General features: G+C 40.4%; 1 protein-coding gene across 1 annotated transcript; it reads right to left on the bottom strand.

Annotated features, from left to right (window-relative positions):
- Nucleotides 1-735: 735 nt before the first annotated feature.
- On the bottom strand, nt 736-17,097 carry LOC134139318 (p53 apoptosis effector related to PMP-22-like). Its single transcript, XM_062573755.1, has 3 exons — nt 16,826-17,097; nt 1,508-1,651; nt 736-1,256 (listed from the first exon to the last, which is right to left on the bottom strand). The coding sequence occupies exons 1-3, from the start codon at nt 17,034-17,036 to the stop codon at nt 1,042-1,044; spliced, it is 570 nt and encodes a 189-aa protein (XP_062429739.1). The 5' UTR covers nt 17,037-17,097; the 3' UTR covers nt 736-1,041.
- Nucleotides 17,098-18,680: the final 1,583 nt, after the last annotated feature.

The following is an 18,680-nucleotide window of genomic DNA, read 5'->3' as shown; positions in this document are numbered from 1 at the left end:
ATGTATTAAAATATATACTTTCTGTTCTTAAAGTACTTACAAACAGCAAACTAATGAAAAAGAGGCCTTTGCATAGATGTTTCATATCTAAATTCAAACTTCTATGGTAGCTGCTACCTATTTCTACACCTAATGTGTTCCTAGATGGCTGAGGGGAATCATCCATCTCTTTAAGTCCTTCCTGATCCTTTCAGGCTGGATAAAAGAGCTGGAATAGTATAAAGGAGATTTTAAAGCCACAGATTTTGATACAATGGATTAAAAGGCAGATGCCCATGAAGGACACACCTGGAGCCCGTTCAACCCAGATCTGTACTGTGCAGGGATGGCTTGAAATCTCCTCTCTTTTGGCCCGGTCTGGGCTGGCTCCAGTAGTGACATGCGAGGATTTTTAAGGATGCCTGGGTTACTGATGGTTCTTGCTCATATTCTAACAGACGGATAAAAGTTGGGGTGCTGGCTTTGGTGGGGGCAAGGGAGGTTTCTCTCTGCCTTATCTTACCCTGTGCCTGTACCTTAAATTATTGAAGGAAAACAGGAAGCAAAGCTATGAAGTGCTGGCTGACTAGTTTACCTAACTTACTACTTCAGCAGTCAATGAATGAAGATACTTGGCTCCTGAAAAACATGTAAAATCTTCAGGTTAAAGTAAACTGATATGTACAAAATAGGACTATTGTAAGCTGCTTTGCTTCAGGCAGATGATATATGTTGTTTGGTTTAATGAAGATTTTAAAAACTTTTCTGAATTCAGAAATACAAATGCGTGTAATAAAAATCAGAATCCATATACACCCTCACTAATGGGCATGAATGAGGAAACACAAGGTTTTTAATTGTTTAGACTTAATCTAATCAACCCACCTCAGATATGAAGGTCCAGAATAGAGTAGATAACTTTATTGTAAAATGCCAGTACTGTTTCTATACATACATTTAAAAAGTTTCCAGTTTTTTCTACTAACATCGAATGATGATATTCTGGAAAATTTAGATGATCTGTCAGATATTTTTGGAACATAAATGCATTTTTCCTGGTGTTTACGGGGAAGAGTAAAAATATGTGGGCTTCACATTACCCAAGACTTGATCTTCATAGTTAGGAAGGCAGCAGAAGAAGAATCCCAAGCATATTTCCATAATGGCAGTGGTCCAGCCAAAGCCATAGGCCCAGCTGAACATATTGATTCCTGTCATTTCAATCTCAGTTGAGAACTTTACAGGATAAATGACCAGGCCCATGATGGAGAACATAGCTGAAGAAACAGGAGAAAAAGAATGATTAAGCTAGTACCCATCATATTGCTGGCCTCCATAATACCTATAGCTAAAACCACCCATGGTTTGGAGGATTTGAAAATTGATCTATGGTCATGATAGACTTTATATTATTTTTCATAGGGAGTTCAAGTATGTAGAGACACTAGAACCAGGTATAGAATCAACTGAGGGAGATATCGGTTCTGATTCCCTGTATAAGTAAACTTTACTTCATATATTGTCTTACCAGCGACAAAAAGCAAGCCGCCAATCCCTCTTATGAAGTTGAATCGGAGTGTATCAATGGCAAATGCTATGATGGCCAGAGCAAAGCAGATGACTAGAAGTATAAAGCCAACAAGGTATGTGGCAGCAGCAGCTCTTCCCCAAGCTGAAATCAAAAGAAAGATATATTAGAAAGACAATATATATATATATATATATATATATATATATATATATATATATATATATATATATCTTGCAGTGTTTCTGGCCTATAATGAAAGGCTTGTTTTAAATAAATGTGAAAAGAAGGTTAACTCTCATGAAGCAAAGCATGGTAGATTTCTTGTATAGTGTGAGTGTTTCTGTTTCACAATAAATCATTAAGTGCAGAATGCTTAAAAACATCAGGTCTGACCTCTCATATAGAATGCGATAAGACTTTCATGCAAGGTTCCTGTTTAGATTTAACTATTAAGACTGGAGATAAAAATGACTTTAGAAAAGTAATGATAGGTACTTCAATAACAAATGTCATTACCTCAACAGATGCTATAAAACTAGAATCATTTTGCATAGACAGGAAGAATTAAATTGTCCCTGAAACTAATTAAATTCTTCCTTAAAAAAATATCAAAAAGTGTTCATACAAGCACTACCACTCAGGCATGCAAATTTAAAAGCATGGTGATACTGTACTAATATCAACATTCGACGATTCCTGACTTAGTATCTTTTGTGTTTTGGATTATAGATCTGTATCCTAAATGGCAGAAAAGATTTACAGTCTATTTTGTAGGGAAATTCGACTTCTGCTTTTGATCCAAAGTCAGATCTGTTTTATTCTGAAAACTTATTCAGGATATTAATACTTCAGTTTTCAAATTAGATAACTTTATGTTATGACATGCCACACTGTTAAGCAAATGTGTTGCCATAGCAACTGAAAATATTATTATTTATTTATTGTTTTAAGTATTTAGGAGCAACTACTTCTCAGAGGTCAAAGTATCTGCTCTCAGTGTAAAAAAGCCCCATGTGACACTTGTTAAATTGTGCATGTAGATGGAGTAGGCAGTTGAAGTCTGCTGGGCATTTACAGGCTTCACCTCCTCACCTACACTACGTATTTCTAAGGTGTTGGCTTCTAATCAACTCCACACAGCATTAGTGCTGTAAAATTACCACAGCCCAAACAACCACGAGGATAATTATAACCAAATTTAAAAGTAGTGCACGCTGTTCAGTGAAAGTTCCTTCTGGAACTCAGTGACTTGTGACTTCTGATATTTAATAACTTGCAAATGTATTTGCTTCAATCACAAGAGCTAACCCCCTCAGTCTCTCTGGGCCCAAGCTGAGGCTTTGCTGGCCACACTCTCGATATATGCGCTGACTACACTGCTTGGCCTTTCTGCATGGGGAACACACACTGCCCACTGAGCAGACGGCGCTGGACAGACACATAGAGGGAAGTAGCCAAGTTCACTAAAGAGCTTTTATTTATTCCACTTTCTCAGACACCTATCTTCTGCTTCCGTGACCCATATATACTTTATCGCTTGCCTGTCAGTGCAGGTAGGACCAGAAAATGGTCTTCATTCCAGCACCTTTTTCCTGCTGCTGTAGTAGCCCAAGGCATCGAGAACAGTCACCCACACCAGAGCATGTGAGCAATAAAAAGCCAAGTGCCCTGCCTTTCCCCTCCCAGCATAAAAGCCTTCTGGGCTCTGACACTATCCTGTCCTTGATGGGTGACACCTCTGTGCTCGACCTCTCTTCCCCCAGGCTCCACATCAAGGCAGCTATTAGACTAGAGAAACAGTCACAGTTTCCCAGCTGTCCTTTCCCTACCATCAGCCCATCAAAATGAATTTCCCATTTTGTTTACTCTTCACTCATCTCCCCTTGCTTTATGAACCCTGCTCTATTTCAATTATTTCACTGTAATTTCAATTTTATCTAGTGTCTTTCTTCCTTATGCCAAAATCTCTGTTTGCTCTAGGCCTTTCCAGCCCTATTGCCTATCCTACAAACAGTTTCCTACAAGGAGTCTGAAAGGGAGGGCAGAGACATGCTTATATCTCAGCCTGTAGTCCAGTATTTTAGCCTAAACTCTTCATTGCGAATTTACACAAGGCTCAGAGGTAGAACATGTAATGTGCCAACACTCAGCCCGGTATGGGAAGGGGCCATCTCAGGCAAGCTATCAAAGCAGGCAGTCAAGAAGAGAATGTTCTCATACTACACAGCTCAATTTAACCAGTTTAGGCTGCTCCTATTCCCAGCCTCTCTACCATCCTGCTAAAATAAATAAATAAATAAATAAAATAAAAGACACCTAAGTGTAACCTGTCCCATGCTGGAAGTGCTGAGGAACGATGACCTCACTGCTCTCTGCTGCAAGAGTTACAGCTTCTGGCAGCAGGGTGAAATCCAAAGAAGTTCTGGAAGTGACGTGTAGTGTTAGGGGCACACCTGGCTGGGACAGCAGAAATCCTGGGCCCAGTCCCCCAGGGCAACAGGCTGTCCTTTCCCAAAACAAATCCAGAAGGCAACTGCCTGGCAGCACCAAGATATGAACAAGACCTGATGGTGTAGCTTCAGCTACTGCCACCATCACTTTGGTGGGTCATCTGCCAAAGTACAGTCGAACTTTCCAAGAAGAGCTGATAGTACAGTGGATAGAAAAGTCACCTGGGCCAGGGCTTCAGAGGGTGCTGGGTGGCTGCAGCAGGTACTGGCCCACTCTGCCATCTGCCTTCACCACCAGGCCCGCCTGGGTTTTTTTCCCTAAGCAGTGTTACAAGTGCTCTGACAGCATGAAAGCATGTTTGAGGTACTCCCAGCCTGCAGGGCACTGGGCGGCAAGAAGAAACTTGTTGGCTGAAGGATGCTTACATCTTTAAGATGCACTGCTTAATCATGTAAATGCCAATTTTGTAACTCACACTTCCACAAAAAATAAAAAACTTATCTCAGTTTTGGAAGAATGCAAATACACAGCTCCAAATAAGGCAATAGGAGGTGTAGAGGAGACAGTATCTACTTTTATTTGAGGAATGCTATCTGAACTTCATTTGTCCTTTACAAAAAGTAGTGGTTTGCAGTAGCTAAGACCACAGTGCACAAACACTTTACCTCCCTAAGATACAAGGTAGCAAAATCTTTGTGTAGAAATAATTGGAACTGTCTCTGCACCCAAGACATTTATTTTTTCCTTGTGACAGTAGGAAAACTAGAGTAGCTTAGCATCTTTTTCTAGTATAACTAATACTTGACTTTTTAAAAATGCCCAAACTAGAAGAGTTAAATCGGTCATAAAACATGGATCCCATGGAAGGACAAATAGCTCCAGCCATTACAACTACAAATGTCTTCTTTATCTCCAAAGAAGACTTCTCTAAGTCCTGACACAGAGTCCTAGTGGCGATGAGAAGCACCTCCCTTCCTAAGGGCTCTTTCTCCAAATGTTGCAAAATGCTTTGTTAAAAATACTGTTCAAGAATAGATGTTTTATTAGGAAATACTTTTTAGTGTTCTTCATGAGGTGATTTAATTGTGAGTGGCAAATCTAGTCCCAAATCTTTTTTTGTTTTGCATTGATTTTTGCTTTAACATCCAGTTGAAACATAAATAAATTATTGTAACTGCAAACCTTTTCCTGTAAGAATGTGAATGCCAGGCCAAAAAATTATCACAGGTGTCTCACAAGCTCAGTGTACACTTGCCAGTAGAGAGAAAACAATTGAAAACAGATAGGGTCCAGTCCACCTTTCATAAAATGGAAAACAGAAACAAAAGGAGCAGCAGATTCCAGGACACCAAGTTGAGTCGGTGAAAATATACAGCAATTTGTGAGATCTGCTTTCTCAGCCCCCATAAATGCAGTGATATTTTGGCTGTTTAGTGGTTTAAATGTGCTTGTTAGAACAGAAAGGTGCGTTTATGTGAGAATGTCCTTGAATATCAGCAGGATCCTGTAACACTTGCATGTTAGCTCTGTTTCTTCCTTTTCCCCCCTCCCCTATCAGCTGAAAGAATGCCAATGAGTATCATTAGAAGGTTGGTAGGAAGCTACGTATCGTACTCCCTTCAAAACTCCTCCTAGCTGGCAATTTTCTGAGCAGCTTTGTCTGAAAAAAAAAAGGCCTTGCCATCCGAGCAAAAGGAATCTACGTTTTCCTGCCTACCTCACGCAGAACAAGGAGAATGCCCTTATTTGCCTTGCTTTCTAAATAACTTGGTAGCAATCCGTGAGAGTGCGAACCATCCAGAGTGAATCAATCAATGCAGGACTCCCGGAAAACAGCGTCTGGCCACGACAACACGCCGCCGTGTGCCAAGACTCCTGAGCTATTTCAGGTGCCAGAAGGAGTCTGCCCATGCCAGGACACAGCTCATGGTAATTTTTGAACAGGATAATTAGCTGAGACAGAGCACAATAATAATGCAGCTTTATTACTGTGCTATTAAAATTAGCTTATTTCAGAGATAGCATGACTGCACCATCTACACATCCTCTGAACACCCTACTGCTGACTGCGGCCATATGAAAGCTGACAGACTTTATTAGAGATTCAGTACTAGGACTGTCTCCAAGTTCCTGCCTTCCTGGTCTTACTCCCTCATACCTATTCCAGCTTGCAACAGCATGTGCACTGTTTGTGCTTCATACACAGGGAAACAAACTCACTTGCTCAGCAGTTAAGTTGAGCCAAAACTTTGAACAGCCAGATCTACTCTTTTCCTAGCCTGCCATATATTCAGTGTTCCAAATAGTGCTTTTAAAAAAAGGAGCAGTAATGCACTGGAAATAGAACATGAAGTCCCCTTCCCTCTATGATAAACAGGCACTTCTCTGTTTCTAGTGCACTTGGTTCAAAATATGGGAAAATATTCATATATGACATTCTTATGTCTTTCCTAATCTGGTACCCTCAAACCACATGAACTACTGGGTTTCTCTGTTTGAGCCACATTTTCTGAAAGGAACCCCAGAGAGTTTAGAAGTACTTCTCCTGGTATAATCGATAAGAATATGCTTCTTCAAATTTTCTTCATGACTTGGAGCTAAATATGCAACCACCACTGAAAAGAAAAATAAATGAATTATTGTCAGCTCAAAGACATCAGCAGTTCTCTATGTTCTTGCCACCTGATCATTTTAACACGTCAGTCAGTGAACTGAACTGCTCAGCGAATTCAGGAAGGATAGTTTTAACTCAGAGGAAACAGAGGGAATAGGTCAAAGAAAATGCAAAATTGCACTGAAAACAGAATAATATTTCACTCAGTTATCCTTTACATCACAAAGGGAAAGAAACAAAAATCCCACAGTTCCAGCTCCAGTCTTAGTCATATAGCAGTTCTTCTGAGAACTTAGACCTGCCATAGCAGTGATTCATTTCTGTGCTGTACTTAATGAGAATGTTTCTAGTCTGAGTTTGGAGAGCTCAACCTGTTTTATGCCGCTCTGATTAAAGGGAAAGAGCGTTATTTTGGAAACAAACCTGAACTCACTCAACTTAGATTTCTCCACCATTTCTTCATCAGGGTGTGGTGAACTCTGTAGAGCACATGCTACACTTTGAAAAGGTAGCGCTTTGGCCAGGTTTCATTCATTTTCAACATTTCATTTTGTTTTGTTCTCCTAGAGAAAGTTTCTATGTGAAAGTGAACTTATCTGCAGAAAAATGAGCTTTGAATTTGTGAATGTTTTTGCAGCAGGGTCTTGGGTTTACTGTCATAGGAAGAATAAATCAGACTGGAAGTGTTTCCCCTAATTTATATCTCCTTATCTTGAATCTTAAGTCCAAGCTGGATGACCCATCCAGCTCATTAAGCCACAGCTCATTTTAGCAGCTGAAGCGTATATGCAGGTGTATATGCAAGTCACTGCCATTCAGCTGTGGAACAGGATCTGGTGAGTGACATGGCCAGGATTTCCTGTGTTCCGTGTGTAACATTGGACAGTGCAAAATCTCATCTTACGAAAATCATGATTTCATATGAGGTATTTCTGTGCTCTTTTTGAAAGCAAGTTAACATTAAAAATCTCTGCAAGTGTTTGCTGATCATAACAGCTGACATTGTGAAACCAGTGTGTGTGTTTGTATACAGACAAAATAAATCAGAACCTATTAAAAGCAGTTTCTTATGAATAATCTGTATGAACAGACTGAAAGCTATTGACTGAAAATAATTTCAAAGGAAGGCCATACAAATGAAGAAAATTGCATTTTAGTCATGGGTAATTTATGAACAGAATAAAATGGAGGAGAAAAAAAGGGATAATTGGATGTATATTATTCTCCAAGCTATCCTTCAGTGCTCCTCATGATATCTGGATCATTCTCAAAACAACTATATTTTCTGAAGGTTTTCTGAATATTTTTCCCTCAGGAGGTCAATAAGGTCAATAGTGGATGTTTTTCTTGGATTTGGGTAATTTTATTTCATTCAGAGCACAATACAAAATAAGCATTTTTGATTTTGCTGTTTGACATCTTTTCTTTTTCTTTCTTTCCTTTTTTCTTTTCTTCTTTTTTTGGTAACTCTGCTTCCTTTGCCATAGCATTGCTTCTTCAGAATTTATTGGCAGTTAACATGGATTTTTCATGCCATAACAGAATATTAGCTCACAGCATGAAACCATTTTCATGTGAGCAGGAACCAGCTTGTTAGCTTGCCACTGCTTAAGAGACACCAATGGAAGCAGAGAACAACCTATTTAGGTTCACAGCAAGATGATATCATTGCAAAAGCTTCTCAGTGATTAATAGTAGGTCTCACGTAAAACAAGAAAGAATTAGGACTTCCAATTACCCTACAATGGAATCTTTAAATGACAGCAAACTGGAAAAGAATCTTTATATATAGATCGTCTATCGGTAAAACGCTATTATATGAACAGAGAGCAGTGTCTTGAAGTGGCTTAATGCTAAGTTAATAGTTCAGTTTGGTTTGGTGGACTTTGTAATAAATATTTCCCATTTAAAGCAAGCAGCCTATAATTCCCAATCACTGGCTTGAGTCGCAAGCATATAGAGGGAAAGTCTACATCTGAGGCTTTACATACTTCTGAAAACTTCTTCTTTTACTGAGGTGAGAAATTCAACTTTGGAACTATTCTGTCATGAATCTAGGGGGAGAAGCAGTTATATCTCGAGGGAGTGGTTACGTTTCATCTCATTGTAAGCCCTAGACATGTACACACTTGACTTAGAAGTTGTCTGCCACAAATCTTGTGTTAATAAGGGCTCCTCCTTGATGCTTACTTAGCACTAGGAAGGTAGAAGTAGCAGAGGGTGTACAGCCATCACCAAAGGGAGTAGCAAGGGAGTAAGTTAGCTATTAAAAATAATACACAGTGTCTCAAAATTAGAGGTTGAATCACTAGAAAGCCAGAGTCCTATCTCACATTATCCTCAGAAGATGCATACATTCAAAGCATAAAAGATAAAAGCTTAGTTTTATACACTTTTATGCTGTAACATTTTTTCCTCCTTTTTTTCCTATTTATTTTCCTATTTATTCTTAAATGAATCAGGCTGACTTCCACTTGGACATGTGCATGGTGGGGGAGAGAAGGCAAGATAAACAAAACGGGTGAAGTATTGATAAATCAGTATATATATACACAGTGCCAGTTAGTCAGAGAGTGGTATGATGCTAGTCCCAAGCTAAAAATGGATTAAAAAATATAGTGTGATTTAGACAGAATAGACTTGTATGATAATGCAGACTATGAACTGGGGCTTTTAATCAAAGCACCACAGTGGAACCTTTCCAAAAAGCTCTTTTTATGTTTTATTTTCCTAAGGTCATTTGAGGCTGAAGAACACTGCATTTACATTTCATTTCCATATGCACTAAGTGTTGTTCTCCTCACTATTGATCTGCAATTTTCATGTTGTGAGCAAACTTTGCTCTGAAACCTTGCCAAAACTCACCTTTTGTACTAGGGAGTTTCCTCTGATAGAGAGCAGCTGTAAATCTAGATCTAATTTTCCGATAGAAGCAAAATTTTACAATTTGAAAAGCAAAAAGAGAAAAAAATCTATCTAAACAGAAGTGGTACTTTGAGTTCAGAAAATATCTCTCGCAAACCCTCCTTAATCTTCTTGTGAATGAGAAAGAAAGCTTTGGTGATGCATCTTAAAAGTCTTCATTGCTGGCTGCTTATTACTGATAGGGTTGTTAATGAACAAATGGGAACTGCACAGAAACTTCCTATATTTGAGTCCAGATTTATGAATAATATGCATATTCAACATAACAGGTGACATTATATGCATTCAGGTGCAGATTAGCACTTCAGCAGAAACATTTGTGATCTGAAGTGTTAGTACCAGTAGAAGAAAGCCAGAAAACTTTGGGCCATATTCTGCCAAGCTGGCTCCATAAACTAGCTTGGATTCCTTGAATTTGTGACTGATGAGACGTCTTGTAATAATACCTGACAAAGAAGAAACACATTCTAATTTCCAGTCAATGTCTTCAAAATTGCTCAGAACGATAAAAGCTGTCAGTGAGAAGTGATACAGAAATGCAAAAGAACACAATTTTTTAAGAGTTCTGTTTCTTTTCCCAAGTAGCTGCTTTCCTGCTTAAATATTTTGACTATTTAACCCTACAGTGTAATTCAAAATTGATTTTACAGCCTTTATCACAGTTCACACTAAAGAAAGACTATTATAGTCCTGTTGTACAAGATTATCTTAATAAGCTATAGAAAGACATGAGATGAAGAGAAATGAGAATTCAGCCACAAATTTTCAGAAATCTTCAGCAGAGATACCTTCTCTGTAGGAAAGGTTTGAAAAATAACTGAACGGTATACACGCAAGGACTTACAGCCCTGACAATGCAAAGCACGGGGGATCTTTGCAAAGTCCTCAGCACCAGCAGTTCACATCTTTTGATGGGGGAGATGAGAACCCTTCATGATTGCCATTTTCCCACCTAGTTTAACTGCAGTTATTAAAGGAGAGGTTGGATAATAAACAGAGGATGCCATTTGCAATTTCTGCAGAGTTAATTACTGAAGAGCATAACCATTATTTAGAAAAGAGTCTGATTAAATGAATCTGCCACTAAACATATAAAAGGACAAACCCTAAAATTACAAGGGAAAGCAAGTAATTGCAGAGGAATGAAAATTGCCATGCTAGTTAAATGCTCTGGGCTTGATTCTCTTCTCTTGCACCTATATAGTAACAATGGAATCTCTCCTACAAGCAGGAGGAAAATCAAGTTTGTTCTTTCTTTCTTTCTTGCATCAGATTTTCCTAAATATGCCATTGCTGTGATATTTTCATCACCACAATTTAAAACATTTAATAGAGCCTGTATTTTTTAGCATTCTAAGTTTCAGTTATTGAATTATTAATCTTGTAATCCTATTTTTCACTGGTTAGTCTTAGGTAATGTTACACTTTTTGGAGACTGGTGACTTAGGAAAAGACATGCTCCAGCATACAGGGTCATTAAAACTACCAGAATTCACTATATATATATATGTGTGTGCGTGTGCGTATGTGTGTCTGTGTGTGTGTATGTATGTAATGTACATATGTATGCGTGTAATGTACGTATGTATGTATGTATATATAATTATTTCACGTTCTGAATGCAGTATGAACAGGACAAAGTTTTCATTTTCAGCTCATTCTGCATAAAAAGAGGCAAGGATTTGCCCTTTGGTTAAGGTAACAGACAGAACATGGAGCTGGGCTCCATTCTGGACTCTTTCACAAGCTTTCTGGGCTAGCTAGAAATTACCCTTGCCATTGCTTTTTGGCTGTAAAGAAACAAACTGTTCCAAACCTACCCAAACATTACCAAACTCTAGGGAAGCTGAAGTGCAGAACATTCACTTTAGGGAAAGTCTACAGTAATATCCCTGAACCTTGAACCAGTCTTGGCTTCAAAAGTAGTTACTTATTGTTCAGTGTTTATTCCGTCATGCAGACACCCTTGTACCCGGAGGATGATTGGGGAAAGCCTCATTCTCCTCCCAGGCCCTGCACAGAGAGGCCGTTCCCAGCCTGGCCCTCTGGAAGCATCACTGCGTCATTCTGCTCCTGGCTCTTGTTTGAACCAAATGGAAGTGAAGGCTCTCCCGTGCCAGGGATTGGCTGCTGATGGGAACACAGGGGAAGGGAAAACCATCCTATGTAGGCAGCGCAGGCCGTGAGCCTCGGTGCCTGAGCTGTCTTGTGCCCTGGGTGTGATGAGTCTGACCAATAAAGTTAATTCTCCCGCAGGAGAGCTGTGGGGTGGCAGTCCTAGGCCATTACGTGCCATACCAGTAAAGGTCCTTTGCTGCTCAGAGACTGCTCCTAGCCTGGTTGTCTACCACTCTGTTGTATCATTAGCTGGGGATCTTTGGCAGGTGATTTCCCTTCAATGCCTGTTACCTCCAGAATCAATCAGTGGTGCTTCATCATAGTAAAAGATTCCTTGTACCCAAGCGCCCAATATAGACAAATAAGGAGAAAATCTACTCATCGGTGGGGTACTTACGAGATTAAAGTAGAATCTTTCTTTCTCTAAGAAGATACTACCTTTTGCAGCATTTCCCTCATTCACTTATGCTGTAGACATACTCAGCTACTGCCATACTAGAGCTCACAGTCTTCCCATTATAATCATACTATATTGCCATCCTATCTTGTAATATTACATTAACATTTATGGACAAAATAAAACCGGAATTAGCTAAAACATAGTTGCTTAGTATTTGCCTGGAAGACAAGGTGCAATAAGGTTTCCTTGACAAACCTAAAAGCATTTCCAGATGAGAAAAACATTCATCTCCCCACTACTCTCCATAGGCAATAAATTCTCCTAGGATAAGACAAGTATTAAATACTATGATGTGAAAATAACTGAATATCTGGATTCCACCTGTCATGTACCCCTTTTTTTCCCCCAAGATTTCTATTTGTATCATGCAAATGAGCTCACCACTTCAACCTAAATTTAGAGCTTTGAGCTTGCAGTTGCATCAAAGGAAGCGTCTGTGCATGGATGGGCTGCAGGGCCAGGTGCAATGTAAGAGAGGATAAGGGTACTCATGAATTTTTCATTTTATTGTGCACCACATTCGGACTAATAACACAAAATCAGTCATTTTCTACCAACCAAGAACATGCAAGTTTAAACATCTTCAAAGCCTGTAGTGGGATAAATTGCACATTGAAAAAGTGTCTCAGATCTGTCAGACACGCCTTTTTCAGGAGACGTCATATAGTCAAAAAAATCAAGAAAAACAAAGGAGTGTTTTGCCAGCTTCACAAAGGGATATAATCTATGCATTTTCTTGGCAAGTTCAGCCATGTCCCAGATACATTTCATACTGTGCTCATTATCTATTCATGAAGTCCTGGTAATAGTTCAAGCACTCTATAAGCTGAAGACCTTTATTTGTTTCAAGTGGCATAACATTGTAGAGCTACAGGTTTCATCTCTCAGACCCTCATCCTGAACTCCATTCATTTTTCTTCAGTGTCCTGATGCACTAGATTTTTTTTCCTATGACGTTTTAATTACTGAGCTAAATATGCTTGAAAAGCAAAAAACTTCTGCTAAAGTCTAGATGAGTGTCATATGGTTAACCAAGAAGACCTGAGCTTGGAGAAGATAACAGAGCACAGAAACCCTTTTTTCCACTTTCCATAGAGCTTATAAACTTTGCAAAAGCCCTAGGGTGTGTAGATGCTCTCATGAAAGATGACTGCACCAGTCATTCTTCTGGCTTTTCAAAAAAATGTATGGGCCTTTGTGAGCTTTGAATTTTGTCATTTTAAGAAACTATTCAGCAGATTCATGACTCCACTGATGCAACCAGTGAAACATTCAAACTTCTTCCCCTCCAATCCAGGATATCAGATTTTTTTGTCTGCTGTCTGTAAATACATATATGTTAAGCTGAAGAGCTGAGATTCAAGGGGAATTACAAACTTTGCAAATTATAGTATGATATAGATAGCTGTAATGAATTAAGATTTTTGTACCGTCTAGGTCATGTTGAGATTATTCAATGGCAGTCGCAGAGGTATACATGCATACTTTGTATGTCAGTGAAACCAGTGTCATGGGAGCACTGAACTGCAGAGCCCACATAACCTGTAAAAGATTAGGCAGGGCAGCTGGGGTCAAATCACAGAGGAAAGGATATGGGAACTGTGGAATAGAGGAGGGAAAGAAAGAGCTCATCACGCAGTAAAAGCATAAAATATTTCTGTCCTTACTGATGACATCGTATCTCATGCCGCTGTGCTTGGGCAGGCATGTAATTACACTTTGTTTATTGTGCACTTTGTTATGCTTGGCCCAAGAGGAAGTTAAACATCTTACAAAACATGATGCTGAATTCTTGTTTTCTATGACCTTTTAGGAGCAGTGAGGATAAATGTAATCCTAAAAACAGTGTGCATCTACAAAAAACCTGGATTTCATCAGTTGGGCAGATAGAGTTAGACTTAATGCAAGACTCATATGTGACAAATGTGATGCTGTTGTGTGGCTTGGCCTTTTGAGTGGAATCCAAGACTAGTATCAGGCATCTGGACCCTGTATACAGCAAGATACAAGCCCTGGAAGAAAAATCCCAACCCTGTATCTATTGACCAAGGACAGAATAATAAGAAATACAGAGAACAGGGTTGGGTCTCCGCTTCTGGAGATAACGATTTTCCTAGAAATTACCTCCATCTCTCCAGGGCCCACAGCTCAGGACATCTCCTCAGAGACCACCACCTAGCAGGATGCCATTCTCTCATCCGAAAAACAGTTTATAAGTGCTCATTCTTCTTCTTTTTTTCTTAAGGGTACCTTGAAGCAGCAGAGAAAATAGTGTTTCCTGCCACCTCCATTGCTGACCACCTCAAGGTAACAGCTTTATGGTTGGTGCACTTGCCTGGAAAGGAAGAGACCTGGGTTCAGATTAACCTAGGGGCACTACCCAAGTCTTCCTGCGACAGGTCCTAACTACCCAGCGACAGGTGGGAAAGTCACAAGGCCAGAAGGAGAAAGCACAAGAAGAATTCCACTCTGCAGTGTCGAGCTGCAGATTCCCCACTCAGGTTGTGGGTGTAATGGGGAAGGGGGACCTACACCTACAAGGCTAGAAAACAGTGGGGCAGGGACACGATTTTGCACCTTGCCAGTCAAGTCTACAGCACTCTTACATCTCTGGGGTTATCCATGCCTGCAGTGGCTGAGATTTACACTGTGAAGGCGTAATCTAGCAGAGGCAGAAGCCTAGCAGTATAATCCGTAGACACTTGGACTGTGCACCATCACATATTCTCCTACCAGTCAAATAACTCGATTAGTCTCAGATATAGCCTCCTTTTCTGCCTAGGAATTTTGCCCAGGAGGATTCTGAGGATTTGCTCAGGATTTCTGGGTGTTGAGTAAACCTGAAGAGGTCAAATGCATACCCACTGAGAGCATACTGCAGTTACGCAGCACATGAACAGCATTTCTGATGCTTCAGAAGCCAGTTGACTTTCTGGTGCATGCAACTTGAGAATTATTCTGCATGTGTGTACTAAGTCCAGCATCTTAGAAATGCTAGACATACAGTGCATGTGATTCATGGTAACCCCATATGTACTTTGGGAGAGAGTTCAAATAGAGGATTACCTGAATTTGTTCCTCCCTGCTTTTGTCTGTAGATGGTACCTATGGGAAAACTATGCATATGATTGCAGAAGAGTGAGGCAGGATAAGGAAGGAAGGGAGATGCTGAATGACCATGGAGGACCTGGAAACATTTGTATTACCAACAGAAGCATGGTAAAACTTCTGAAGATTTTCTGTCCAGGTAACATTGGCTTTTGTGATGCTAATAGTGCCTAACCAGAGATCAAGAGGAGGGCTCACTTTTCATTGATGGGAATCAATGCCCTTTGCTAATCCAAAACAGAGAATGTCCCGGCCTTCTAGTCACTAAAGACTCCCAGCATGTCTATGAAGCTCTTTTATCCAGAGACATTTCCAGAGCTGTCAAGGTTCCAGCATTCAGAGGAAGACAAGGCCTACCTCATGCTCTCTCTACCCACAGCACATGTATGTATCTGCAACTCAGGATTGCAGTCTTTGTCCTGCTCACCAGCTCTGCATACCAGATGCAGAAAATTGGCCTAATCTATGTACAGCCAAATTGCTGATGCAGGAGTTTTGAGGGCAAGACTGGGCATGATGCTGAAAGGAGCCAGTCTTGTCCTGGGAACCTACACTCAAAGGGACCTGCTATAACTAATTTGTTACAGTTGAACTTTGAGCATAGAAGGCAGAGTTTGACTATTGATGATAACTTTTCATGGATGATTTTGAAAAGCTGTAATAAATGGTCCCTGAGCTTGTTTCTGCAACTGCTTTTACATTGATTTTCCGCAAGCGCAGCTGAGATTCTGACCCTTAGAGAAAATCCTTTTTCCTTAGAATTTGAATTAGCATTGTTATAAATCGTAAGAATGCTTGAACTTCCTTCCTGGTTCAGATTAATAGTCCATCTCTTCCAATAACTTGTTTCAGATAGTGGCCAGTCGCAGATATTTAGGAAAATACTGGGAAATAGGGCACATTTAGAGTGATCCTTCTCTTGGCCTACTTTCCCAGCCCATTTAAACTTTTTTCAAGATGAAAGTTGCATCTGGCCCAACAAGTTTAACAGCACACTTAACCAACATTCAATACAAAAGAAATATTTTCTTCTTTTAAAAGCTTGTTTCATAATCACAAGAAGTTTCTTTCACACGACCCACCTGCCAGAGCAGTTTCAGAGCAGCATTCTGCAATCCGACACTCCCTGAGGATATATTCATATCATCTTACGCTTTACCTCCCAGTTTCTCACTGACACTCAGAAATGACTTACCGCACTAGTGCCAAGCTTACCGATGCAGCTTGCCATTGGACATTTGTTCAGCAATAGCCATTAAATTTTGTACAGCAGCGATTATTGAGAAAAGGTTACTAGCTTCTTCTAAAGGAGGAAGGAAATATTTAATGCTGTAATGTTTTCTGCATTGGTACCTCACCACATGTGTTTTTTGTGCCACAAATGTAATGCAACCCACCTTATAAATCACTACATTTCTTTTTTAATGGGGTGAAGACACTTTTCTTCTCCATTCTGTTTCTTAAAAGCCTTGATGTATTTCAGTGAGGATCCCTATTTTCCAGAATTTCTTATATAAAATTCAGATATTAGCAGATATGTTTAGGAGGGCTGAGGGGACATGAGTACAGAGGTGTGACCCACTGCTTCAGAGACAGCACTCCTCCCCGCTCCCCACCCCCCACCATTGCAGACACTCACCATAATTCATGAGGGACTCGCACATCCATTCTCCACCTCCATTAGGTCTCCGACAGCTCTCCCATAACGATGCCTGATGCACATAGGGCAAGGTCTGTGATTCCAACCAGCCCCTGCCTGCTAGTGCGATGATACCAAAGATGACTCCTATGCCCAGGAGCAGAGGTAGGATCCATCTGCACCGTGTGTAGTCGAGACCGTACTTCACCATCTTCTGGGGCAGCCCGCAGGCTCACGGGAGGATGGCTTGGTGAAAAGAGCTGCCTCTGCTACTGACTCAATGATGCAAAGCAAAGGGTGTTTTTGCAAAGCTCCTTAAAAGTGAGTGTGTGTATGCATGAGCCTGTGTGCGTGTCTTTGAGAAAAGCTTTTTAATCAGGGCAGACATGGGAGGGAGGGAGCTCCACCTAGATTCAAATGAGTAAGAGCTGCAACTGAGTAATAACCAGTTGAGCTGGGGAGAAGTTGCAGGTTGGACTTATTTATCAGATCCTCTCTTCTCTGATGACTGGTAACAAATCAGGTGCTATTTACCCTCTGCGTTTAACATTTCCCTTCTTCCACGCCCCATCAGAAGGACCATCTCACAGCAGATGTGTTTATAGCTTTGTATCATACGGGGTTTGCATTGTAGCAGTCAAATAGACAAGACAACCTTGGGAATTTTTTGCATTGTAAATCTTTGCATTAGTGGCTGGTTGTTTCTGAAACTTGCCACCGGGAGCTTGAAAACTGCCTGTCTTGAACTCTGTTTTTAAATGAAATGGTGTCTTATTTTTTATGATCGAAAAAAATCCTCAGGATACTATTAAGCAAAGACAATAAAGAATATGTGACAGCCCTCTCTCTTCTTTTTTTGGATATAGCTGCAGGAAAAAGAAAAAAATCCCTACAAGTTATCATTAAAATATAGCACGGTCTGGGTATAGCCTTTGTGGGAGAATGAAAACTGAGCTTTGATTTAGCTGTGCCTTAGGAACTCGCCCTGCATGTGGACGTGGCTAGATGTATGCTGCTCAGGGCCTGTCAGAGCCTGCCTGCGATGTGCTGCGAGGTGCAATGGAGACTACCATAACCTCCAGGGAATCCATGCAGCTGAGTGCTGTGCAGGTTTTTCTATCAGTCAGCTCAGGAGCAGCATAGCCATGTTTGTATCACTCTACCTTTGAACTAATACGTGTTTCAACCAGGTATTTTGATGGGGTCCAGATGTCTTTAAATCTGGAGGCAGCTGCATCACTTGCAGACTGAAGACGGTTTCTGTGAAGGAAGGTTAGGCACAGAGGGAACCAAATATCCTCGTTTAGTCTCAGAGTTTTGCTGTAATATTGTAGCTTTCATGGTGAAATGTGACATTCATACTGAATTGAAAACTCCATTTTACAGAATTAATATTTATAAATGTTTATATTTTGTGAAATATAAAATAATTGATTAATACAGTGCACCGGGCAATGCATGAGGAGCCCTTGAGCTTGCATAGACCCAGGCTGGAGTGGTCGCACCAATGGACTGCAGCACCACAAGAGCTGTTAGCTCAGCCAGGAAAGCAATTTTAATGGATTCATGTGACATTGTGCCTCATTTCTAAGGGAAGCTACTAGCCTGGAAGCAGATTAGCTTTGTTCTGGCTACTTTGGCTCTCATTCTCTAGTCAGTGTAATTTTGCTAGCTCAGGCAGTCTGCCATCTGCTCCCCTGCAGTACTGACAAAGCCTGTTGCCTTGAGGTTGTCAGAGGTCCACAGGGGTGTTTGATAAGTCTCTGTTAGAGCAATAGGTATTTTTACACATTTGGCCATTGAATTGGAATGTCGTTTAAAGCAAGAGCCAGCTATGGAGAGGCCCCAGCTACCT

The sequence above is a fragment of the Rhea pennata genome, chromosome 3 (assembly GCF_028389875.1).
Source record: "Rhea pennata isolate bPtePen1 chromosome 3, bPtePen1.pri, whole genome shotgun sequence".
Taxonomy (NCBI): Eukaryota; Metazoa; Chordata; class Aves; order Rheiformes; family Rheidae; genus Rhea; species Rhea pennata.
This window is presented reverse-complemented; position numbering and strand designations above follow the sequence as displayed.

Coding starts and splice junctions, on each gene's coding strand:
- LOC134139318 (XM_062573755.1), bottom strand. CDS start 17,036: ATGGTGAAGTACGGTCTCGACTACACACGGTGCAGATGGATCCTACCT. Junction 1,652..16,825: donor CGAGTCCCTCATGAATTATG/GTGAGTGTCTGC, acceptor TTTTGATTTCAG/CTTGGGGAAGAGCTGCTGCT. Junction 1,257..1,507: donor CGGCTTGCTTTTTGTCGCTG/GTAAGACAATAT, acceptor CTGTTTCTTCAG/CTATGTTCTCCATCATGGGC.